Source organism: Plectropomus leopardus, chromosome 19 (assembly GCF_026936395.1).
Source record: "Plectropomus leopardus strain MGB_pleo_1.0 chromosome 19, ASM2693639v1, whole genome shotgun sequence".
NCBI lineage: Eukaryota > Metazoa > Chordata > Actinopteri > Perciformes > Serranidae > Plectropomus > Plectropomus leopardus.
The window spans coordinates 27,558,284-27,583,698 of record NC_142194.1 but is presented as its reverse complement, the minus strand read 5'-3'; the positions used below and the strand labels follow the sequence as shown (position 1 = coordinate 27,583,698).

At 36.4% G+C, this 25,415-nt stretch overlaps 1 protein-coding gene across 4 annotated transcripts in view; it reads left to right on the top strand.

The window, feature by feature from the left end:
* mbtd1 (mbt domain containing 1) overlaps positions 1-24,980 on the top strand; it is a 30,980-nt gene extending 6,000 nt beyond the window's left edge. The window contains exons 7-17 of one of the 4 annotated variants that reach the window (XM_042508373.2): positions 780-914; positions 1,012-1,100; positions 2,788-3,022; positions 4,807-4,862; positions 6,359-6,463; positions 6,616-6,763; positions 9,695-9,777; positions 10,555-10,789; positions 12,244-12,315; positions 14,392-14,547; positions 17,341-24,980. In XM_042508373.2, the coding sequence (XP_042364307.1) occupies positions 780-914; positions 1,012-1,100; positions 2,788-3,022; positions 4,807-4,862; positions 6,359-6,463; positions 6,616-6,763; positions 9,695-9,777; positions 10,555-10,789; positions 12,244-12,315; positions 14,392-14,547; positions 17,341-17,459 (1,433 nt within the window). In that variant the 3' untranslated portion in view covers positions 17,460-24,980. Of the gene's footprint in view, positions 1-779; positions 915-1,011; positions 1,101-2,787; positions 3,023-4,806; positions 4,863-6,358; positions 6,464-6,615; positions 6,764-9,694; positions 9,778-10,554; positions 10,816-12,243; positions 12,316-14,391; positions 14,548-17,340 lie in introns of all 4 variants that reach the window. The other 3 variants (XM_042508376.2, XM_042508377.2, XM_042508378.2) reach the window with 3 other exon arrangements.
* The last annotated feature ends 435 nt before the right edge of the window (positions 24,981-25,415 follow it).

Here is a 25,415-nt window from a genome sequence, read left to right as displayed (position 1 = left end):
AGAACTTTCTTTTCCAGCAGCGGATGGAAAATCAACAAGCGGCGTGGCAGTTATTGATTGTGTGCTGCATTGATGCTGAACCGTCCACGTCTGCATCGCGATGCATCTTAGAAATGATTTATTTTAGCACCCTTACCAGCAGGTACGGCTAGCTAGTTAATGAAATTCGGTTGATGGCTGAATCCACTGTCAAGACGTCAGATATGTTAGAAAATCTTATTAGTTTTGAATGGTTTCTTTTTTTTTGTTTGTTTGCGGTTTTTTTTTTTCAATTCCTGGTGTGAATTTTTGAGAGTGGCTGATTTGATTGGAATCAGTATTGTTTGTTGATCAGTTGGCTTATTTAAGTCTTTTTTTATCGTAAGATTGTGCTAGATTGGTTGGAAATTTAAGCATTTGCCATTTGTGTTCTCTGAATGTTGGCAACTCCAAAAATTATTTATATTTGAATAACTTTTCATTCTATTTTATTTTGTTTAAACTTTAGGACATTAGAGCGACTGTAACAAACCACAATATCCCCCTGGGGATCAATAAAGTATTTCTGATTCTGAGATCTCATCCATATTCAGTTAAAGCTGAGCTGCACATGCTCTTTAAAATGAATCTACAGTTCCTTTGTGTACTGAAAAAAAATGTGACCTGATGAAGAAGATCATGTGATAGGGTAAAAGTCTAGAAAAAAACAGTAAGTGAATCTTGAATGGAAATTCGTTTGCCGACTGCTGTTTCCAAGGTCAAAAATGAGCCTTCAAACAGTGTTTTGTGTCATTGTGCAGGATTCAAGGCTCTCCTGCGCTATGAGGGCTTTGACAACGACTCCAGTAAAGACTTCTGGTGTAATCTGTGCATCCCTGAGGTGCACCCAGTGGGATGGTGCGCTTCAAGTGGCAAACCTCTTGTACCTCCAAAAAGTGAGTCATGGGCCAAACTTCTTCACGGTTTTGTTCTCGGATGGTTGGAGGTAATTTTTCTTAACTGTTATTAATATTATTTTTTGTTTACCTGCAGGCATACAGCATAAGTACTCTAACTGGAAAGCCTTTCTTGTGAAGCGTCTTACTGGAGCTAAAACACTGCCGCCTGACTTCAATGCCAAGGTGAGACCCAGACCCACATATGCACTATTGTTTTAACCCTCAGAGACTGTTTGGTACATTTTACGCGCTTTCCATTCTTCTTTCTCCTTTTTTTTGTTTTTATTTTTGATAAATTTGATCATGCATTTCCAGCCTGCGATGCTTTTGTGTCTCACTTAATCATAATGAAAAGAGTATGTTTGTGCTTCTTTGGTGTCAGCTCAATAACAAACATTGAAAAACCAGTATCATCTGACCACAAAGCAGGGTATTATTGTGTGATTACTGTGATTGTTGAGTATCTTTTAAAACCCCAAACTGCTATAATGCATGTGTGGCTGTAAGTACACCATTTGCAGGATTTTATCTGTAGAAAAAACACTGGTTTACGCCCTTTTCATTCTTCATCTTCTGGCAGTTTTGGCTGTGTTCATGCGTTTGACACAACTTTTGGCGAGATTGTGTGTTTTTGTTTAATCTTGGAATTTCCAGCTCAGCTCCTACAAGTTTCCACAGTATAAAATACACTGTGGAAACTAAATTGTTACATAGAGATTGTTAAGTGCAAAAAATGCTCCATTGAAACCCATTCAAACTGCAGTTTTTGATCCCACAGCCATCAAAGCATAAAAACATGCATTGTGTTATTTCTTGGTGTCATTCTTGGCTTTTGTCGTTTTTACTATTTTCCACCTGGTGACATCATTTTTTTACCATATTTAGCATATGGAGAAAATACATGAAATTTCCACTAGGTACACTGTCACTGATATATCCCACACTGTCAGCAGCAAAAATAATCTACTTTGCATGTAGTATATTGAAAATAATACTTAATTTTTTTAAATCTTAAAACGTATAAGCATTATGATAAAAACCTGGCATTTAAAGGGTTACAATTCTGAAATTTAATAAATATTTGATATTTATGATTAGGACTGATGTTAGTTAAAAAAGAATAAACTCAAAGAAAGTAGAAAGCCATATTAACACATAATATTTTTATAGGCTGATTTTGAAAAGCACATTTTGTATGAGTGTGAGTATTTTTTATTTTTATTTTTTTTAACCTGTCCTGTTTGTTTTTTTAACCTGTGTGAGTATTTGACACTGAACAAAAAATAATAATGTTAAAAAAACAATGTTTTTGCTAATCGTTGACAGTTCATAGGTTGTGATAATAAAAAGTCTACTTTGCATGTAGTATATTGAAAATAAAATTTGTTTTTTGTCTCTAAACATGGTGGCATCATGGCAAAAACCTGGCATTTAAGGGGTTAAAATTCTTAAAATTACCTAATATTTGATATTTATAATTACAACTTATGTTGGTTAAAAAAATTATTTCAAATGATAGTTGAAAATAATATTAAAATATCATTTTATTAAAGCTTGATTTTGAAAAGTGCATTTTGTGCGCAAAACGATGCGAGTGTGTGTGTAATGTTAAAGTGGACCCTAAAGGGTTAATGATACTGTCTTTAAGTCTTTCAATCAGATAGTGCTGGTAGCTGATATTTTTGATGTTAATCAAACATCTTATAATTTAATAAGGGTTTCAGTATTGATTTGACTCTAAACGGTCATTTTTGTAGAATCTAAACCTCCCCTCAGAAGCGCTCTATGAACAACTCTACACTCTATAAACAGTGTAAAGTCTTTCAGACGTCTGCTTTTCTTTAAGTCCATGTATGACTTTTCCCCACAGGTACAGGAGAACATGCAGTTCCCCTTTAAGAAGCTGATGCGGGTGGAGGTGGTGGACAAGAACTACCTGTGCCGGACACGGGTGGCACTGGTGGAGCAGGTCATCGGAGGTCGCCTCAGGCTGGTCTACGAGGAGAGCCAGGACGGATCAGATGACTTCTGGTGCCACATGTCCAGCCCCCTCATCCACAACATAGGCTGGTCGCGCAGCATCGGGCACCGCTTCAAACGATCTGGTCAGTTTGGAAAAAAATCAAATAACACTTCAATTTAAGTTGCATGTGTGTATAGGGTATCATAAGAAAAGCATTTCCTTTTTTTTTAACCCTTTATTCACTATTTAATGCATGCATATAACGAAATACGAAATAAGTAAACAAAGCAGTGATATTTGATTGGATATTGGATTGAAATAAGAAAGCTACAACAATAATCAGAATCGGGTTTTATTGCCAAGTACATTACATGTATAAGGAATTTGACGTTGTGTTTTGGTGCTAAACAATTAACATAAAGGAAGATTTAAAGATTTAAATATAATAAGACATAACGTAAAAAATATAGAAGCAATTTAAAAATATAAATTGAAAAAGTAGAATATATAGAACACAAAATGTATGTACAAAAGGTGCAATGGAGGGATTGTAAAGTAATGAACTTAAAGATCATTTAAAAAGGAAACAAAAAGAAAAAACAAGGCAGTGAAAACATAAACAAATAGAGCGTTTGTGTCGGTTTTGTTACATTTTGTGTAAGAGTTTTGCAGGATGGTTTTAGTGTGGCGTTATTAAATCTTTCTGTTCAGGTGTATGCACAGAGTTTACTGTCTTCAGTTACTCTGGACGCTCCTGTGGTTCATCATCTCTTTTCAAAAAGGCTCTGCTGTTGTCCCTGGCGCTCCTTCACTGCCTGTCTCAAGCTGCAGATGTCAGACAGCATTTGTTAACATAGCCACCTAGTAGCCAATGTTAATGTTAATTTAGTGTTTTCGTAGAAACAAAACCCACGCAGTGCTTTATTAAAAAAGTGCTGAGGGCTGGCATGAAACACTCTGCAGTAGGGCTGCTCCATTATGGCAAAAATCATAATCATCATTATCTTGGTTAATAATGAAATCATGGTTATTTTTTTACAATTACTCATTGACTTTGTAAACATGTTGCATTTATTAAACATAAAAAACATATATACCTGTACCTATAAACAGTGATCTTTAATTTCCCTTAATACTTTTCCCATTGAGCTTCTTTTAATTCCTTTATTTAATTCCTTTTGAGTTGCTTTGTATGTGTCCTTAACCGATGACTGTGTTGCGGTGGATGTGAATGGGACATCCACCATTGACACCAATTTCTCCTTTTCTTTTATTATTTCGTCATCGGCCACTTTGTGTTTAAGTGTGTTTAGTTGAGATGATTAAAAAGATGTGACGTGTAACCATGTGATGCAGACACCACCACGCAGCAGATCTTGTTCCATGTCGGATGCCTCATGTTCAAAATGTTCCCACACAACGGAATTTGTTCTGCCTCATTTGCTCACCAAATGCTATTGCTGTTCTTCTGTCATCTCTCCTCGCGCTGATACACCTTGCCTCGCTGGTCGTATCGGCTGCAAGTGTTGAGCTTTAGGCTGAGAGAAGGAGGGGCCAAAATGTGCATGTACGTGGCATTCAGGGCACATGACAAAATACACTTGCAAAACAGAATATGAAAAAATAATAGTTTTTCTTGATTACGTTGTTTTTGTAATTGTTGGGAGCCGAAATTAAATTAAAATCAAAATTCGCACAGCCCTTTGCCAGAGAAAAACCTGACACGCACATACACACACACCCTTATTTTTACACTCATAGTGAACCCAGTCTTCATTTCTTTTTCCCATCACACCTACTCGCTGAAGCCCAGCTTATTCTAAACTTGTGCCGTCTGTTGTCTCTTATCATTTCATACTCATTGAGCTCTGTTTTTAACATCTTTGGCTCAAGCAGGAAACTCTGATCGGTTCATTTGTTTTTCAGATGTTTCAAAAAAAATTGAGGGTCAAGTTGATGCTCCTGCACCGTTCTTCCAGAAGGTAAAGCAAAACAAATTTTTAATTTATTTATTTTTGCAATTATAAAGCCTCTCAATGATTTGAAACCTGAGGAAATTGGCTTAATTTCTTTCAAAAACGTGGGAAGAAGGTGACAAGAAACTTAAAAAGAAATGGCCTAAAAGTTAGCAAGAAATTTGTAAAAATTTTTAAAAAAGTAAAGAAATTACCCCAAAATAGGAGGATGAAGCTCAAAACAAAAAAACAACAAAAACTAGAAAAGCCTATTTTTCTTTTTTGCTGCAAAATGAATTTAAATATGTAATTAAGAGTTATAAATAAACAAATAGTTTTCTAGACATTTTCCCTAATTTTTGGATCATATCTAATAATCCCATTCAGCTAATATTCAGATCATTACCTTGTCACCTTTTGTTGCAGTTTGCAGGAGATATCTTGCTAAGTTGCTCATTCTGTTTTTTCATGTGTTTTTGAGAGAAATCAAAGCATTTTTCTCAGGATTCAGAGGTTTAAATGTGAGAAAAAGGAGTCTCAATGCAGTACAACAAAACTGCTGATGATCCAGGTATGAAAGGGTTAAAAACAAAAAGAGAGTCCCACAGTTGTTGTATGAACTAATTTGCAGGTATGTCATTATCAGTCATTGCAGACCTGGCCCATGTTATTCGTATGTGGATAATCGGGTTATCCTGAATAGAAAAAAGGCATTTTGACATGGGTCTGGATCTCTTCGTTCTCAGAAGCGAGAAATTGAGAAATTGTCTTTGGAAAACTAAAATGTATTAAATTATTATTTATCACAATTTTCTATGCCATCAAAGCTGATTTTTAAAACAATATAATAAAGTTTCCGTTTCATCACAGGCTTCTAATTATCACTGCAAAGTGTCTTTCACGTCTGTTGGGGAGAACCTCACCAATCATATACCAACATCAGTCGTAGTCTGACCACATTTACTGGTAATATCTTACTGTTCAACAGTAATGAAACAGTGGAAAAATGCATAAACAACTTGTCAACTCGACTTGTCTCCCCGAATCTATAATTGCCATAGTGCATGCTGGGAGGGTTTGCAACCCACCTGCCTCATGTATTTCTATCATATGTTGCCTTTACTTCAAAATGAGAGCAAACTCTTATTTAAGATTACTTTACCCAGGATTAACAAATCACTCCTAAAATTTGTTTAAAAAACATGAAATGGATGAGAATCAACAGGATTATTTTATCCTGATAACAGCAAGTTAGCCTGAATTAGTTAAACCACAATTAAGCCAACACCAGCCAACTCTGGCGTTTAGCTGATGCTGTGTGTTGCTTTTCATTCTCATGTACAAGTATAAGGCCCGGTGGGTTTTTAGATCTAACATTATAGCAATGAATGATTCATCAGCCCCTAAAAACTTAAACGTGCTCCAAATGTCAGATTTAAACATTTCCAACTGATGTCATTATTATGGCGTTTTTAATGATAATCTGAAAATTGTCCTTTTTTTTCTATCTGAATGTGTATCAGGTGAAAGATGTGGACCAGAGTGGGGATTGGTTCAAAGATGGGATGAAGTTAGAAGCCATTGATCCCCTCAACCTCTCAGCTATATGTGTAGCCACTGTAAGAAAGGTGAGTATGCCTCTGGACTGTCATGTGTGATGAAAGGTTGTGTATCCTGAAAAAACATAAGTGAAGTACGAGGATTCGTTTTTGTTGTTTATGGTTTAATCCCTTTTATTCGGCTGCTCCATACTGACTCCAGGCATTGTGGTTTTCTGCAGGTGTTGGCAGACGGGTACCTCATGATCGGGATCGACGGTTCGGAGGCGGTGGATGGATCAGACTGGTTCTGCTACCACGGCACCTCCCCCTCCATCTACCCTGTCGGCTTCTGTGAAATCAACAACATAGAACTCACGCCCCCTAGAGGTACTGCATACTCTTTAGCTTTTATTTGAACTCTGCATAAATGTAAATCCCTTTGAGAGGACCACAGAGGTATAGAACATTTAAAATGCCAAAATGAAAAACAAAGAAAAGAGACAAAATTCAATATAATATTCATTATATTTACTTCCCTTTTTTTTGCTTAATGACTTTTTTTTACATTTAGTCCTACAAATACAGTATCACAAATATTGTTGGAAAAGAAAATTACATATTGTGACACCCCCCCCCCACCTAATGTACTGCTCCAACAGAACCCCATCAGAACCCCCACTGTACCATAGGAAATTACAAGTATATATAAACAAATTCAATGTGACATGGATAGAAAATTGTATACTACGAAGCTAGTTGAACAGAGGCAGGCTCTCTGTGACTGAGTTGGTTCAACAAACCCTGCAGCCTCAGGCAGAGCTAACAGGAACCACGAAAGTGGTTATCGACTTTCTTTGTTAACTCAGGCTTTCTGCTTCAAACACCGTGCGTTCACAGAAAAACACGTCATTTATTTATAAATAATCAATCGCATGCCGCCTACTTCCTCCTTTGAAGAATATTAAAATGTATTACAGCACTAAGACACTAATATGCTTCGTAAACCCCCAAAGCAAGAAACAAAACAAATCAAGTGAGATTTACAAAAATAAAAGATGAGGAAAAAGAAATTTAAAAAAATTAAAATATGATTAGAGGTTTTGTTAAAAAAAAAAACAGGGATCAATATTACAAAGTTGCATTGTCTGTATCAATGTACTCACTATTTCTTATGCAGGTTAAAAAAGATTGCCATACTGCATAAAATCTCTGGGTACTCTCTTGTAGAATAGCGAATTTTTCCCGAAGTCAGGTAGTTTATAAGGTCTTTAATCCATAGCTTAAAGGTAGGTGGAAAATGTCCTTCCATTTAAGAAGTATAAGACGTCTAGCTAAAAGAGATGTAAAGGCTTTTACCTGACAACTAAGATGCATTTTTTTCTAGAGCAACTCCAAATATAGCAGTAGTGGCTGAAAACCCCATGGGTGATCCTTACTTTCTTTTCTATGAATGCATTTACTATGCCATTACTCAATTAAAAAAGAATGAATTCAAATGACATTTAGATTTTTGTCTTTGATGACTAAATGACATCAGTCTATATGTCACAGTAAAATCAAATCACAGCACAGAAATCAAAGTGAAGCGGTGTATTTTATTTCAGTGGTCAGCGGGAGTCAGCATAGACTGGCCAATGTGAAATACAAAGCACTGGCATTAGTTTTCATGAGCTGGTGCTGTGGAGCTTTTTTTCCCAAAGTATACTCACACAGCAGCTTTATTGATATTCCGTAAATGTTGAATATTTCTTGTGTTGGCGATTAAAAGCTCTGCCAGTCGACCCACCACCAAGCTGTGATTCGACGGTTGATTGTTATTCATTTTGGCATGCACAAAATATTCTGTTTTTTGCCCTTATATTTAGAAAAAGACAAAATTCCTATTAAGTTGTTTACGTGGCTAATGAAAAAGAATATTCCACTAATACTTACATGCAGCTGTGCATTCTCAGATTAACATGCCCTAACATGTTTATCATTTCAAAATATAAAAAAAGTAAAACAGCTGGTGCGACCTGTTATTTAACATCTTTTCATCAAAGTATGTTTTTTTATAAGTTTCCTACCTATGGTAGACTTGTTGTGCCGTGAGAACACAGCCTTCCTTTTTTATTCCTTCAACCATGTTCTTAAAAGGCCGCTGCCATATATATGCAATATTTGTGCATATCCAAAATCCTGTTAATATCCATGTCTTTTATATCATCTTCTGACCAGAAGTATGGGCTTTTCTTTTGGGCCTGCGTCTCTACTGCAGCCTTGCAAACTGTCAGAGAGGTGGTTTAAACACAAAGCCGACCATAAACAGACAAGAGCGGTGTGTTGCAAACTGCAATCGGAATATCTACATAGAATATGCTGTTTTCATGACTCGAATCAAATTCAGAATAATGTCATCTTTGGAAAATAGTGGAATATCAGTGTGCATGTAAAAGCAGCCAGTCTGTTCATGCCAATGACTGGGCTTTGAATTTTTATTTAAGCACTTCAATCTTCCATACATAAATAGCGTCTATACCAGTGATGGCCCCCAAACATTTTCTAATTCACAATTAAAATAAAGTGATTCATTGATTGGGAGTTGTTTTTTGTACTTTAAGTATACCTAAAATGACAGAGTGCATAAAACAGCATCAAAACAGAGCGTCTTTATCAGAAAAAAAGTGCCAGTGGAGGATCCCCCTAACCCCTCAACAGAAACCCCAATATCCTAAAATCCTAGAAATGTTCCAAAATCAGAGAAATGTCCTAGATTTTGAAAATGTCCTAAAATCTTAAAAATGTCCAAAAATTCTAGAACTGTTTTTGAATTTGAGTAAAGTCCTAAACTCATACAGATATCCTAAAATCCTAGAAACATCCTAATGTCCGAGAAACATGCTAAAGTTCTCTAGAAATGTCCTGAAACCCCTAAATGTCCAAAAATCCTACGGACATCTAAAATTCCTAGAAGCATCCCTAAGGTCCTAGAAATGTCCCTAATTTATAGACATGTCGTAAAATCCTAGAAATGTTCTAAAGTCTTTGATCCGTCCTAAAGTCTTAGATATGTTCTAAAGTCAGAGAAATGCCCTAAAATTCTAGAAATGTCCTAAAGTCCTTAATATGTCCTAAAATCTGAGAAATGTCCTAAAATCCTAGAAACATCCTAAAGACTTAGAAATGTCCTAAAATCCTGTGACTGGCCTCTGGCCTCATGTCCTTCTGCAAAAGTGGCCCCATAGCAGATTGAGTATCCTTGGTCTATGCAGTACTATACGTAAATACCAGTTTTCTTTTTTTGCATATTCTGGTCTCATCTCTGCCTCTGTTCCCCAGGGTACACTAAACTGCCATTTAACTGGTTTGACTACCTCAGAGAATCAGGTTCAATAGCTGCTCCTGTCAGGCTCTTTAACAAGGTAAGCTTTATTCATGGTTTGTCCACTGTATTTGTGTGAGGATCCTTTAATTCTTAGTATAAATGTCTTCTGGTATCACTTTTCTGGTTATTAATAAGAGCAGCAGCAAAGTAAACAGGTGAACAGAGCATCATTGTGATGAGCTTCATTGGAGGAAACTAGTTAATATTTAAAAAAAATGTTTCCCTGTAACTCCAGCTTTTGCTCTTGCACCAACAATGTGTGAGAAATCTGGCTTTGCTTAAGTTTTCATGTAGAGATCAGTAAATGTTAGGAATCACTATTCCCAAAGGACATGCTTATCTGTTATTAAAAAACCTAGGTTATAGCATAGCAAATTGAGAATATGGAAATTCCAGCTGATTTGGTTTTGCTTGTTTAAATCAAATGCCAAATTGCAGCCATGTGTTCGCACTTGTAATAATTTTCAAAATGCAAAATTTAGATGATACACTCACCTTATAGTAAAGTTCATAGCCAACAGAAACATGCATCCACATTTCTGACTTACAGTAATAATGATTTAGTCCCTGACATTGTCCTTGCTGAGACTCCTCCTAAAGCGGCTCCAAAATGTCTTATTCATGCGTATGATGATTGCATAGTTTTGTGTGTGTTACACTGACAGGATGTAGCAGCAGTATCCTCTTTCACTGTCTTCCTCTTTTAACTTTTTAACTTTTCAGTCTTTATGAGCTGACTTCTTTCTAGTGTTTGTGCTTTTCTTTGATGTCAATTATTGAAATCCATTTTTGTTTCCTCTCCTGTCTCCTGTAGGAAGTTCCCAATCACGGCTTCCGGCAAGGCATGAAGCTGGAGGCTGTGGATCTGATGGAGCCGCGGCTGGTGTGTGTTGCCACGGTGACAAGGATTGTGCACCGGCTACTGAGGATCCACTTTGACGGCTGGGAGGACGAGTATGACCAGTGGGTGGACTGCGAGTCACCTGACCTCTACCCTGTGGGCTGGTGTCAGCTGACAGGCTACCAGCTCCAACCCCCCGCCTCACAGAGTAAGACCATGATGCATCTCACCTCGGTAACCACTGAAGGCCTTGTGTTTTGGTGAAAATAGTTCAGTCTCTCGTCTTGTCGTTAACATGTAAACATTGTCCATGTCAACAGTTAAATATCGTAGGTTTCATTGACGGCTGTCAGTCATCGATCTGGTGTTGATGGTTCAGCCTCGTAGCACCTGTGATAGCTTTTTTTTACAAGCTGCCAGAAGGATTTTCAGAAGATTTGTCTCTTCTTTTGACATAGTGTCCCCAGTGATATTACCAAAATACACAACTACACATGATCTAGGTATATTACAGCCCAGGATTTGTTTAATAGCAATATGAACATTTATCCAACACTGTAAAATTTCAGGACAAAGCCAAAATACATGCCTATGATCCACATTAACTGCCTGACATCTTCTCCAACATGATTGTACAATAGACAATTTTTCTTTTTTTCAGAAGGTGTAAGGTATATTTATTTGTCATTTTTTCTTAAACATACCCTAGGCAAAAAATGAAATTGAAATTAACTTAACCAACTGGGGTGTAACCAAGAATCTGATAATATACCTTTAGTGATGCACGTGAGGATGTGGCAGACTGTCGTGTTCATGAAATATCCAACCATTTATCTTTTATACTATTCATACCTACTTCTTTTTTCCCATTTCAGCTTCACATTTAGAGTTCCATTTCTTTTTCTCTCTAATAGATGTTGATATAATGTAGATATTATCCTATATTTCTTTGAATTGTAAACTAAACTCATGGTTTGAATGATCCCATTTTCATCCCATTTTTGTTTCAAAAATTATCTTCAGCTGCAGTTAAATTGTGGATATTCTTAACATCAGTCTATTAAGAATTGTTTTCATTATTTCTCAGGAAATAGAAACCCCTGAAAAACCACTATTATCATTACCGTACCAGTCTCTCCCGAATGCTCCTGTAGCTTTCAAACAAAACGCGTAACTTACAGCATGTGAGCACAAAGGAATTAAATGAGAGTCACAACCTGCTTGTAGGCTGTAAAATAGACAGTCCAATAAATGATGATGCTGATGGATAAATGCATTAAGAGGTCTACAGGGTTAATTTGATTAACGAGAAGCAGGGGGCGAGCACCCCTCGTGCTCACGACAGCCATTAATCAAACCCTGGAGGTAAATATCATTGGAGATAGATATCATTATTTTCTAACTCACCACTGTTCTCCAACAGTGTGCTGCCATCATGGTGAGAAAAAAATGGGCCTCTTCCTCATAAACAAGGTGCCCAATGTCATACAAGCAGCAGCTTCCTCCCTAATGGTTCTGTCATGTTTGAAGAGAGCCATTATGGAACAAAAGCCATTACTTTGAAGGAATATTCACGCACAAAATGATCATTGCTAAACCAATTACTGGCCTTGTGGTTTGTTGAATTTGTGAAAAAACTTTGTTCTTGTGGTCTTCTCTCAGGCAACAGAGAAATGCCTCAATCTGTCCCCAAGCAGAAGAAAAAGGCCCAGCAGTACAAAGGCCAAAAGAAAAGTGAGTAATGCTTCATTCACTGTGGATTTGTTTGGCTCCACTCCTTCCTCCGCCTTCTCCTTTTCCTCCTTCTCTTACTGTCACTGGCTACACTTGTGGTGGAAACTCTGCTGCTGTCAGATCATCTGCTCGCTGTGTCAGGAATATTTTCCATCGGACCTGTTGTGTCACATTGCTGGATGTCGTAGCGAGACGAAAGTTCTGCCCTTCTGAGTGGGACAATGCACAGCCTGCACACTGGGGTGCAAAGTGTTTGAGATACTTCAGGTGTTTGAGAGCAGAATGGCTGCCAATATGAAAATGAAGTAATTTCATCAGCTTAGAATTTAATTTTTTTATTTGCGTGAACAGTATGTATGACAAAATCCAAACCAAATTTCTAAAATCCAATTTGTCATGTTCAAAAATGTATAATCGCAAAATTAAAATGAAAGCTATAAAGAACTTTAAAAATAGTTTTCTGTGGACCCCTAAGCATAACATTCCCATAATGACAATTGAATTGCTGGCGGAATAGAAAGAAAATATTACTGCAAGCTTAAATTTGAATTAAAGTGATATTTGAGCATTTTTTGTTATCAAACTGAAATTGACCTCCTCTTTTAAATTTTTAAGTTTTAATGAAGAGACCTGGGAGAACTACCATAACGAAAAGTTTAATTTTCTCTGACTTATTTAAATGTAAAAATTGAAATAACTTATTCATCACTTTATCATACCTTTACCTTTTCTGCTTTAATTAATGTAATTATAACATTACTTTATTTAACTATGCTATAAGAGTACTTTATTTAACTTTATACTTTAACATTGTAACAGTATTTCATACAATTTGACTATATGGTAAAAGTAGTTCATGTAACTATTTTATGGCACTAGTAACTTTATTTGTGACTGTAGTTCATTTAGGAATTTTGTATTTTAGTAATTTACAGTAGTTTAGAGATTTCAAAATATTTTTATATATATATATATATATATATATATATATATATATATATATATATATATATATATTTATTGTGTATTGTGGATCGTGAAACAGCTTAAAAATATCATGACGCTATTATCCGTCTGACTGGTAGCTTTTAGTCCACAGCATAAACATTAACACTTCTGGCCTAAAACAAGCTGAGTCCTTCAAAATAAAAGCACCATGGGTTCCGCTTTGATTTATTTAATTATAATAATACTTTATTTAACTTTACTATAAGAGTACTTTATTACACTATATACTTATACTATTTTACTGAACTTATTTGTAACAGTAGTTCATGTTACTTAATTTTATGGCAATACAAACTGTATTTGTGACTGTAGGATGCCACAGGTTCCATATAAGGACATACATGTACAAAATTTGGCTATAAATAAATAGTTTGTCCAAACGTCACCAAACTCTGTTGATATTTTTAACCAAACCATTGAAGCAGGTCCCCAAAATGTCTCTGCAATTGAACAGTGTTCCCAAACAGGTGTGTGGCCTGGTTAGAGATTTGGAGGTAAATGAAGCAGCATCTGTTCGATCTGTTCGAAAGCTGGTGTTTATCTTGAATGCAAACGTTTTAAACTGTCAAACGGCTTAATCGTAACCAACTATTAAAGGTCCATGCTAGCCTAAATACAGGAACCGCCACAGTTGTAGTTACTTTAAATTTTGCAGGAATTATGAGTTTTAAACATGAAAATAAAAATTGGATTTTTAATTTTAAGGATTGTTTTAATTTTGCCATACCTCATGGGCATGCAAATGGAAAATTAAAATTGTATTAACGTGAAATAATCGAGATATTGGCAGCCGCATCCATGTGTTTGAGTTGCTCAGAGTTCCGAGTTCTTGGTACGGTGTATCTGCTTCCTTGGGTGTGGCAGTGTGATTACAGCTTACCAGGGGCTTATTCAGATGGGCATATCAGTGCAAGTGACAACAGTGTGAGCTTAAATCAAAAATGTCACCCTAAGCTGTAACCTTTTTGAACTTACATGATGTGAACATCGAGAAGGCGTTCTGGTTGAATTGACCCCCTGTGTGTAATAAGCCCCTGGTAGCTCACCCGAGTCTGGCTTGGTGTTTAGAGAGGAAGATTCCGGTTGGTCGACGGCCCTTCAGTCAGGCAGGCAGGAGGAGGAGCAGCTTCTCGGGGGACGAAGAGCAGAGTCCGCCCCCTTACCCTGCCCAGGGGCCCTCTCGGCCCCGACCCCGAACGCACCTCCACCAAACCCACAAATCAGGTAACATCACACTAACGATAAAACCCAGCACGGCACCGAGCCCCCGAGGCTCGCAGGCATTTTTAACAGGAGACGGTCCTCTGAGTCCCGCTCACAGGGCCTCGCTGTGGAGCTGGATGCTGCTGATGCTGCATGTTCTCCTAAATCAGCCTCACTGTCATTTGTGCTCACATGAATATTTCCTCATGTCAGTGAAGGTCTGTGCATTTAATGTCCACTCTGAAGCAGTCACAAGGCATGTTTGTTTCATTCGGTAGTTGATGCCCATCATGCATGTGAAGTTAACATTAACACACGGGGCCGTATTCACAAAGCGTCCTAGTACAAAGAGTCGCTCCTAGTCATGAAATTCTTAGAAAATTCTTGGAATTTTTAAGTTTTCTAAGAACTTCCCCTTGAAATTAAGACAACATCCTGGCAAAGATAAAATTTCAAGGTTCCCATGGTCATTGAAATCCTGGAAAAGTTATGGAATTTCCCAATCTTATTTTCCAGGCTTGTGAAAGTCATGGAATTTTGTTGTGTGTAGTAAAATTGTTACGGTACTCTATGGGTGGAAATCCCCAGAGATGCCACGACACGATGCCATCAGAATAATTAGGTCATGATACAATAATATTGCAATTTTAAACTTGTTGCGTTATGTTGAGGATTGTGATAACACATACTTTGCAATGTTTTCTAATTTATTATCAATTTTTAACCTTTAGATGATGCCCCCTAAGCAAAACTTTTTCAGTTTTTTCTGTTTTATCTAATAAGATGAAATTTTAAAGATTTTCCTGCAGCACATTGTATCTAGTGGACAGATGAATTTCATTATTCAAGAAGTCTACCATAAGTATAGTTTGTATTTGTAATGTTAATAATTTACATTTAAAAAATCAACTTGACATTTGTGCATTGATGCAATATTACCTGGCAAAACTATCGCAATACTTATGCTGTTTAAATTTTTTCTCCCACCCATATCATAACCTTCCATGTTATATAACACAGCATCAGCTTTACAGTGGCAGTTAATGTAATGTTGCTCTGAAGTGCGTAAGTGCGTGACGTTTTGTTTACCATCACGTACGTGATTTTCTTTCTCCCGGTGTTCCGTCTCTCCTTTCATAAATGCCAGTTAGACTTGTTAGAATTTGTTATTAGAAATTTATTTATATATTCTTATTTTGTGACAACAAATTAACATTATATCTGATATTTATTTTTTAGTTATATGCCTTTTTGGACTTTGGTTTAGAAAATTAAGAGATTATCAACAACTTTGAAGCTCAACATCTCAAAGCTGCTCAGAATGCAGATAGAACCTGAATATTTCTAAGTAAGGAAATGTTACAGAACAGCAGTGGGATCACACAAAAAGCTGTTTCACCATCTCAACACCACCGTCTCCACATAAAGATGGACAACATGACAGCTCCCCCAAAGTGTAGCTTTTCAATCCGGATTGCCCCCTGGTGGCTGACTGCGAATGGGGCATAGGCCAAACTAAAACTCAAAGAACACACCAAATACATTTTTCCCAAAGACGGTAGCTCGAATCACCCCAAAGTTTGTTCAAGTGATCGTTTTTACGATCAATTTTAATGAGTTATTGAGTTTTACAAAAAGGGGGATTTTCTGCCATGATTGACAGCTTTATCAGCCAGTCCATGTGCTCGCATGCATTGGGGCTGCTCGTACAGGTGTTCTGGCGAATGATGTCCCCAAGTGCAAGATGGCAACCCCAGTATCTGGGATATTTTAGCTTCATTTAAGCATAGCAGGGGTTTGTGGGGAATGCCATCCATCTTTATTTACAGTCTATGATGGTGACGCACTTCATTTTATGTCCACTGGGTGTCAACACTGTGCAGGCTCACAAAAAGGCATAACTGTGACAGCCAATCACATCTGTTAAAAGAACGCATCACACCTAGCAACAAGGTCAATCACACATCCTCCCCAGGGTCAAAGTTACTCTGCGATCTTTCTTAAATCATTTCCAGGTTAGGACTCCTTGCAATTTTAAGATCCTTTTACCAGTTTTTTAAGCTCTTAATGGTCTTGGCCTCAGTTATTTATCAGATTTGCTTTTATCTTCTGAGCCGAGACCTCAGGTCTTGTGCCAGTGGCCTTTTAAAAGTCCCAAAAGTTAGAACAAAAACTTGCGGTGAGGTGTCCTTTTGTTACTGTGCTCCATGTTTGTGGAACAGCCTGCTTAAAGACCCGAGGGCTGCAGAGGGGTTTAATATTTTTAAAAGCAAACTAAAGACCCACCTCTTTAGTTTGGCTTTTAACAGACTTTGAATCATCTATTGACTATTTATTTATACATTTTTGTCTGTTTTACAGTTTTATTACATTCTATATCATTTTATTATTTTTAACATGTTTATTTATTATTTTAGTTTGTGCTGTTATCTTGTCATTAACTCTTATTTACAGTTTGAGTTTTTTTTTTATTAAAGTGTGTCTTTTATTATCACTATTGTCATTTAATTAATTAATTTATTTGTTTCTTTATTTATTTACTTATTTATGTTTATCTTTCTATTTCTAGGTCTTATTCTGCCGTTGGTGTTTCCTCACTTATGGTAGCATTTCTGTCTTTTTTTTTTTGTGCTTAATCCCAAAGTCCAAATTAAGTCTGATTGACATTAGGAGCCCTCGGAGTATTGTCTGAATGTTTGTGAATACGGCCCCTGGAACAGAGACAAAGGCTCCTCCAGCGTTTCACTCAAAGAACACCAGTGGCTCATCTGTGCTGCTGTTCTCTCTCTCATGTGTCTCTGCCCCTGTCTCTAGAGTCTCTCCTGCGAATGAAGGAGGAGACGGCCGAGGCGGACGAGTTCACCTTCTCACAGGGCACCTCCGACCAGGAGAGCAACGGCTCGGGCAGCTACTACATCAAACAGGAGCCCTGAGGTCCGGACGGAGCAGTACCAACCGGGGACAGGACACACCTCTGGGAAAAAAAAGCAAGGGATCAGGAACATGGAGAGTCAAACTGGCCTGGAATCTCAGACCAATGCCACAGGCCTTCTTTGGAGTCAGGAACAGGAGATGCCGATGACAAGGAAAAGAGGGTCATGCTTTTGAGAAATCCTGAAGGGAACATCCCTCCGAACAACTTTGTAACCTTGTAGCTACGTGTGCACTTAATCAGTCACGAAACCTGGGTCACATGTTTGGGCATTCTCTAATCTTCAGAACATCATTCTCTCCTCTCCTGTCTGAAACATCCGATCAGGCAAGAGATATATTTGGATGGATAAAAAGCAACATTTTTTCCACAGAAATGGGAGTCCTGCAAGTCGACACCAGCCCACCCTGCCTCTGCCACAATCTGGGCCGCGCACAGAGACCTGTAGAAACTGTGAGAACCATTTATTGAGCCAGGTCTTCTTTTTTTTTCATGTTTTTTTTTTTTTTTTTTTTTGGTTTTCAGGTCAGAGTCAGCCACTGAACGGCCTGAAGAGAGACAAGTGCTGGCAGTAAGAGGAACAGAGTTGTGTATATTTTGATTATTTTCTTCTGAACAATATTGCCAGGTGGACTTATACTTTGTTAATAGTACTTGAAGTTTTTTTCTTTTCTTTTGTAATGAATTTGGATTTGTTTTTGTCTTAATGTACTTTTTTTTTGCATTTACATTTTTGGTGGCTGTGTGGGAAACTTAATGTGCATTGTTTCATAAAAGTTATATACATATAGTATGTGGAGACCTATTCAAATAGAACTACAGAGTATAGCTATAAAGGATTTGGATTTTGAAGAGAGATGGTAGTACACTGCTGCTCAGCATTAATGATATTGGTCTTTTTTTATTTAGTTTCCTTTAAATTTAAATTTCCACAGCTGCTGTCATTTCTGATTCAAACATTACATACCGCAGATCTGATTCAAGATCAACAATATCATTCATTCGGGTGATTTCTTACACCCGAACTCCAGCAAATTCGCCAAAATCAAAGCTGCTATAAAACATCCAGGTCTGTACCTGTTTGTTCATTTGATGATTTAAGGGGCAGTTCACCTCAAAATCAAAGTTAACTTTTTTTCTTACCTTTGGGGCTAATTTTGCATCTAGTTTTGGTGTGTTGGAGATATGGGCAGGGGTGTCTGCCTTCCCTCCAAAATAATGGAACTAGATGGCACTGGGCTAGTGGGGCTTAAAGTGCCAAAAAATCACATTTAAAGAATGCACCGTCAGTTATCCGCAGACCTTGTTGTGAGCAGTTTCACACGGAACTATTTTCTCCGTACTGAAATACACCTGCCAACCTTATCACCTTGCAGAAGGAAGCATGCATTTTTCAGATGTATTTTTTTGGTCTTTTGGAGTGCCATCTAGTTCCATTACATTGGAGAGAAGGCAGACATTTCTAAAACAATTGGCAACTCACATCAAAACAAATTTTAATTGATAAATAGCTCTACAGGTAAGAGGAAACGTGTGTATTTGATTTCTGGGTGAACTGTCCCTTTAACGCTTTGATATGTGTCAACAATAACAACTATTTGCTGTTACTGGTATTTAAATGGCAATGATGTAGCTTTAAATAGTTATCCACCATTAACTTATAAAAAAAAAAATAAATAATGACATAAATCTTCTCGCACATTCCATGTGACTTAAGCGGGCCCTGTACATTTGTACCCTTTGATACCCGAGCAAATTGGCTTGATTTCCTGGGAAGAGGGTGGCGTGCATCTCGACAAATGGCTAAAAAAAGAGCAAGAAATTACTGAAAAAAAGTTACAAGAAAATTTCATGAAGATAAGCAAAAAATAGAAAAGTTTAAAAAAACAACAAAAAAGAGAAAATTACCTTAAAAAATGCCCAATAAGTAAAATATATATATATTTCATTTTTCTGTAAAATTTTGAATACTAAATTATTGTAATTATAAGTATGTTGAAATTGACATTTTAACCCCCCTTTCAGGAAAAAATGTAATAATCCCCCACAGTTTATTTTCAGATAATTTCCTTTTCACCTTTTATTTTTTTTTTTGCATTTTGAGGGACATTTATTACCAAGTTGCTCATTATATTTTTTCCCCATGTTTTGTGGAGAAATTTTCAGTGAAAGGCGTCTAAATGCAGTACAAGAAAAGTGATGTTGATCCAGATGTTGTTAATATCCTATAACTATATTAAGTGGGCATTGTGAAAAATATCTGTAATTACTATAACTACAACCTTTCCTGTACTGGCCAGTGGATAAGCACATGTAGATTACATCAGCTAGGAGAAAAATTAGTTAGGAGAGCGCATATTTAATGAGTTAACAGCGTCTGGTCTTTGATAGCTTAATGTCGAGTTTTAGTCGGGACCTATTTCAGTAATCAGAACTTGCACAGTACCAAGAACTGAGCAGGAGAAGCCAGTTTTCTCCTATGTTAAAAAATAGCCCTTGCAGAAATATTTGAATTATTGTGAATAATTGTTTACTTTTGTGAAATTAAATGTCGAACAGAAATGATGCAGCTGTGGAGATGCAAACACTGGTTTCCCACCTTAAAGAAATACTAAATGAGAAACAAATGAGCGTAGTGTGAGTGAGCTGCAGGGTGTGTTGTACAAAAGAGAAACCTTACTGGTATGATAGGGTACACTCTGACATGTTATTCTCACTGTCCGACCCTACAACACGTACTTTGACCTTAACAGTTTGGATGTAGCTGCTGTCAGGGACGAACCTCAGTCTTATCGGAGAGACAGACAACACAACTGACCAATGTCGGCCTCACGTTCTGTATCCGCTAAACCTACAGTGTATTATATGCTGAGGAAGCTGGCAGACGCATCACCTACAAACCGTCAAAGGGGGGCGCTACAGCAGTGACTCAGACTGCAGAAGCTTCTGTGGTCTTTTGGACCATGTCTGCTGTATTTATACCCAGAGGAGGACAAAATTCAATCTCCTCTCTTATATGGAGTCTGGAGTGTGCCATCAAATTTACAGACTTTTTCAGTATTAAATTATAGTTCATTGATTTATTTCAGGAACACATTTAAATATATATTGTTTCAGATAATGCATAAAAAGCTAGATAATGCATAAAAAGCTAGATGGGGGGGGGGTAAAAAAAATTCAGATAAATATCATTTTCATTAATATTTCTAAAATGTCTTATTCTGTCTGTGAATTATGAATTGATCATTTGATTTACATTTTTATTTAACCCTTTGAAACCTGAGTAGATTGACTTGATTTCTTTTAAAAGCACTGGAACAAGGTAACAAGCAAGTTAGTAACAAATGGCCCAAAAATTAGCTAGAAATGTGTTAAACGTTACCAGAAAATAACCTGTAATTAAGCAACAAAAAAAGAAAAGTAAAAAAATATATATACGTGTATACATTTTCTTTTTTGTAAAATAATTTTGAATATATTTGTAGAAGTCATGAATAATTTTCTGGATTTCTTTTTTTTTTTTTTTTAATATTATTTAATAATCCTAATCAGTTAATTTTCATGTAATTTTCTTTTCACCTTTTTCTATTTTTTTGTAATGTGTAAGACATTTCTTTCTAAGTTGTTCATTACCTTTTCCCCATGTTTTGAAAAGAAATCTAACCAATATGCTCAGGCTTCAGAGGTTTCAATGCTTGCACGGCTGAATGCAGCATAAAACATGTTAATCCTGGTGTTAAAGGGTTAAAGAAATACCAACCCACTTAGTGCCTTTATCAAGGAGCTCTAGTATCCAGTTATGTTTGCGGGACAGCCTGTGTGGACTATGAATTCTGATAAATCAAAAGAATTACAAAATAAAATTTAAAAAAAAATAGTTTTTTTTAAGGTATTGCTTAATTGAAAACTAAGTTAATCTAAAATTGCCTTTTTAAATTAGGATTGTATTAATGGAGTATAATTAAACACTGACAATGTGGCACACTCAAGCCTCCTTCAGCAATTGTAGCATCAAACTCTGGTTTCTGTCACTGAAAAAAAGAGGTCGGACTCAGCAGTTTTGTTGTCAAAATACAAAAAAGAAAATGTTAAATATTTTACTAGGGTAATATGCAAAGCATTTGTGGTTTTTTTTATTGCTTCGGTTTTTCTCATGTCAGAGCCATATGTATGCAAGCTAGTTTATGATTCACCTGAGCCACAGAATAACAGGTTTGTTGTTAATAATGAAACATGAACAATGCACTGCTTTTTCAATAGTCTCTGACGGCAGCATTAGCGTAACACGACAGAATCTAAAAGTGGCATAAATGAATATATTCTATATATATATATATTCTTCATGACTATGATGGTATGGAGTTACAAATCCTGTTAAGTCAGAAATCCACGCTTAGCCGTGGAAAAGACAAAACTCCTTCTTTCATTCTTCTTAGAGCTAGATTTTTGCAGCTGTTTATCTACTACCTCCTGGTGCTAGCCACGTTTAGCTACAAACAAGAGTGTGAAATAGACTATGGCAGTGTGTTAGCATATGCAAATGAAAAATGATTACCTAAAAAAACGATCCACTTGAAGACTAGACACCAAACATGGAAGAATTTTATCACAGCACGAGGTAGTCTTCTAATTTGAATGATATGCAATAATAATAGATCCCATATTATTTTGCTATGTTAAATAAAAGTTATAGCACCCTCAAATGTCATGATCACTACATTAATATAATTAACATGAGATAATTTAACAAAAATGGTATTGTATAACTGTGATTTTTGTGAGCAAGGGTTCACATACAGAATACTCACTGTATGGCCAAAGGCTTCATTGAAATGCAGAGCAGATTTTAAACTTCTCAGTGACGGTAAAAGCTCCACAATTTCTCTCTCTCTACCAGTAAGGTTCATGATTAGATTCTCAGGAAGTTTGTGTTTCTTTTTTTTGGTTGTAAGGGTCGTAACTACAAGTCTGAATCAGCTGGGTTTGAAAAGCTCAAAGGCGCCATTATGTACATCTCTTGTATAGAAGCAAAGAAGTGTCGTAATAGAAATATTTTAAGCAACTGACATAGTATTGGTGGAAATTTAACCATTATGTGAAACGTAATGCTAAAGGGTAAAAAAAAGCAGCTATTTTACTTGGTGTCTAAATTTCAATGGTTTTATTCAATTTTTCAGTTGCTAATTTCAAATGGTGCAATTTTATAGTTTTAGGTTTTGTTTTGTTTTTTCTTTCAATTATTTGTTTCCATTGTATGTTTTAAGGTTCCTGATTTCAGATAGAAATCTTTTCAGTAAAAAAAAAAAAAAAAAAAAATTCTTGTTCATTTTAATTTGAAGTTTTGTTATCGGTCATTATAACCTTCAAAAAGATATTTATGAGCAAAAAAAACCCTAATCTTTTGGGATGCCAGGGGATTGGTAAAATTTAGACTCAAGTAACTCTAGAGTAATAAAGCTTTAAGCTTTCTTATCCGGACTACAAGAGTTACTTCTTGCTGTTGTTTTAGGCAGAATAAAATGATTTTTGGGGGATTTTAGGGCCACCAAATTTTTAGGGCTACAAATTGAATTTGAGCAGCTTAAATGCATTTCAGTTTTTTTTTCCTTTTAGATGTTTTTCAGAACTTTTCTGAGTTTGGGAAAAAAAAATCCCAACATAACATTTTGAACTTGCACCATTTGAAATGAAAATGAGCTGTAAAATCAGTGGTATCTCAATTTCCACATTAAGTCCTCAGTAGTGGTTAAATTTGACACCGAGGTTGTCATTTATTTTTAGGCTAATTATTAACGCCCTTATTTGCCTCCATACTATACAAACAACAAATGTCTTATCTCACTAACCATTTCATATATTTTTGTCCATGTTTTGTAGCTTTTAAATCTGTCTTCATGTTTAAATTCTACATTCGAGTGATGACACAAACACACTGTTGCTTTTTGTAGTTTGATTTGCTTTTTGTGGCTTCTTGTTTTTTTGTGAGATGTGTTTTTTCTATCAGTTTCCTTTTTAATTTGTCTCCTGATCAGATTGGATACAAAGCTCAGCTGAAACGCTAAGCTTCTAAGACCAAATCAGCAATAAGACAGTGTCTCACAATCATTAGAAGCAGATATGAGTTATTTTCCTCTGCCATCTGATGATGGCAGAAAGACGCATTAAAGTACTTCATGACCAAACTGCATTAATATCTTAGTACAAAAAAGAAAAAAAAGACTGTTCTATGGACTAACTGCTGCTACCCTCCTCTAGATTAACCCTAAATAATCAAATGCACAATCAACACTGTTTTGGATCTTCTGTTTCTCACTTTTCCTTGTAGATATTAAGCTTTCTTGTTTCACCTTGATCTCCAAATCTAAAAAAGGAACAAGTTTGACCTCCATCCACAGGTAGCTGTGTATTTAAAGTGTTTAGGCATCAGGAGCTATAGGTGGAAGCAATGAGTTGCTTTGGGATTGGGTGCACTGATCAACTGAGAATGCATGTAGAACCGAATGCGTTGTGCCGATGTGCTGAGCTTGTTTTTTGTTGTGACCGTCATTGGTTGTTCTTCAGTTTGTCTGTGTTTTTCCTCTTCGGCTGTGATTGGAAAATGTATGGAATCCCATTTCGGCCAAGAAAAGAAAGAAAATACACAAACTTGGGCATGATTTAAAAAAAAAAAAAAAATCGAAATCTGGACTGGAAAATTTTCTACTTAAATGTTAATTTTTTTTTTTTTTGCTCAATTTTGACAGTGTAATTGTTTTCATTTGGCTAATAAAACTAATAATCAACAAATATTTAACTTTCTCATAATTATCAAAACTGAAACCCACATTTGACTTTCTATCTCATAATTTTTAATAACCACAAGTATTTTTTTGTTCTTTACCTGGCAGTAATGGGCCTCCATACAAGAGACTCTGTTGTGGTGGCAGAGTTCTCCCTGCCCCTGAAGTGGTTCTGCTAGATGTGTAGTAGTGAGGAGCAGGCTGGAGTTAGGTATATGTTTTTTTTTCTTGGATACTAACACGGGTCTTTTGTATGTGATAGCCCCCCCCCCTGATGACATTAAACCATTATATTGTGGTGCTATATATATTTGATAAAAATGACTTAATGTATTGGGATTACTATTGTCTGAAAATAATTGTGCGTTGAGAGGGTTATGGTGCAAAATTTATTTTGGATACAAATGAAAAAAAAAATCTATGTTAATAATTATAAATCTATTGATATTAACACTGACCCCCTGAGGTACATTATTAGATTGCAGTTTAAAGTTTGTACATCTTTTTGATAGTGTATACCATCTTCCTTTCATATGGTAAATTTGTGCTGTGATCAAGCTTTGATAGACTTTGTAAATAAAGCCAAATGTTTGGATCATAATATTGGTTGTAATGGATGGCTTCTTTGTTTACAAGCATTGCAAACTGTTTCCGCATGGCTGTGAAAGTTTATCTGGTGATTTTTTTGTAAGATCTGACTTTTACACTGAATAATAAAAAAAAGAAAGGCTTATGACTTCAAACGCTGTGGAAATCCTTTGTCGGAGTTTCAGCACTTGAGTCTTTCAAGGGCACTTGAACACAGGCAGCTTGGCTCTAATCCAGGCAGGACGTGACAATGGCGATTAAATTGTCTAACTGAGCTCATTCACACGATCAGACTTTGTGGGACAGGGACAGGGACAGGGACAGGGCACGCTTGCTTCATCCTGATTTGACGCTTTGTCAGTAATCTAGTGGTAATGCACACACTTTGAACATTTCCAAATGTGTTGCATATTTCTCTGAGTTTGCTGGCTTTGTTTTCATGCCTGCGGGCAAGTATTAGCCAGGTTTTTTAGGTTGTCCATCTGTCTGTCCAGTATTTGTGGACACAATATCTCAAGTTTGCCTTGGGGGAATTTCCTCAAATTTAAGACTTCTGCCACGTTTTGGACAACACTATAGTCCTATGTTTT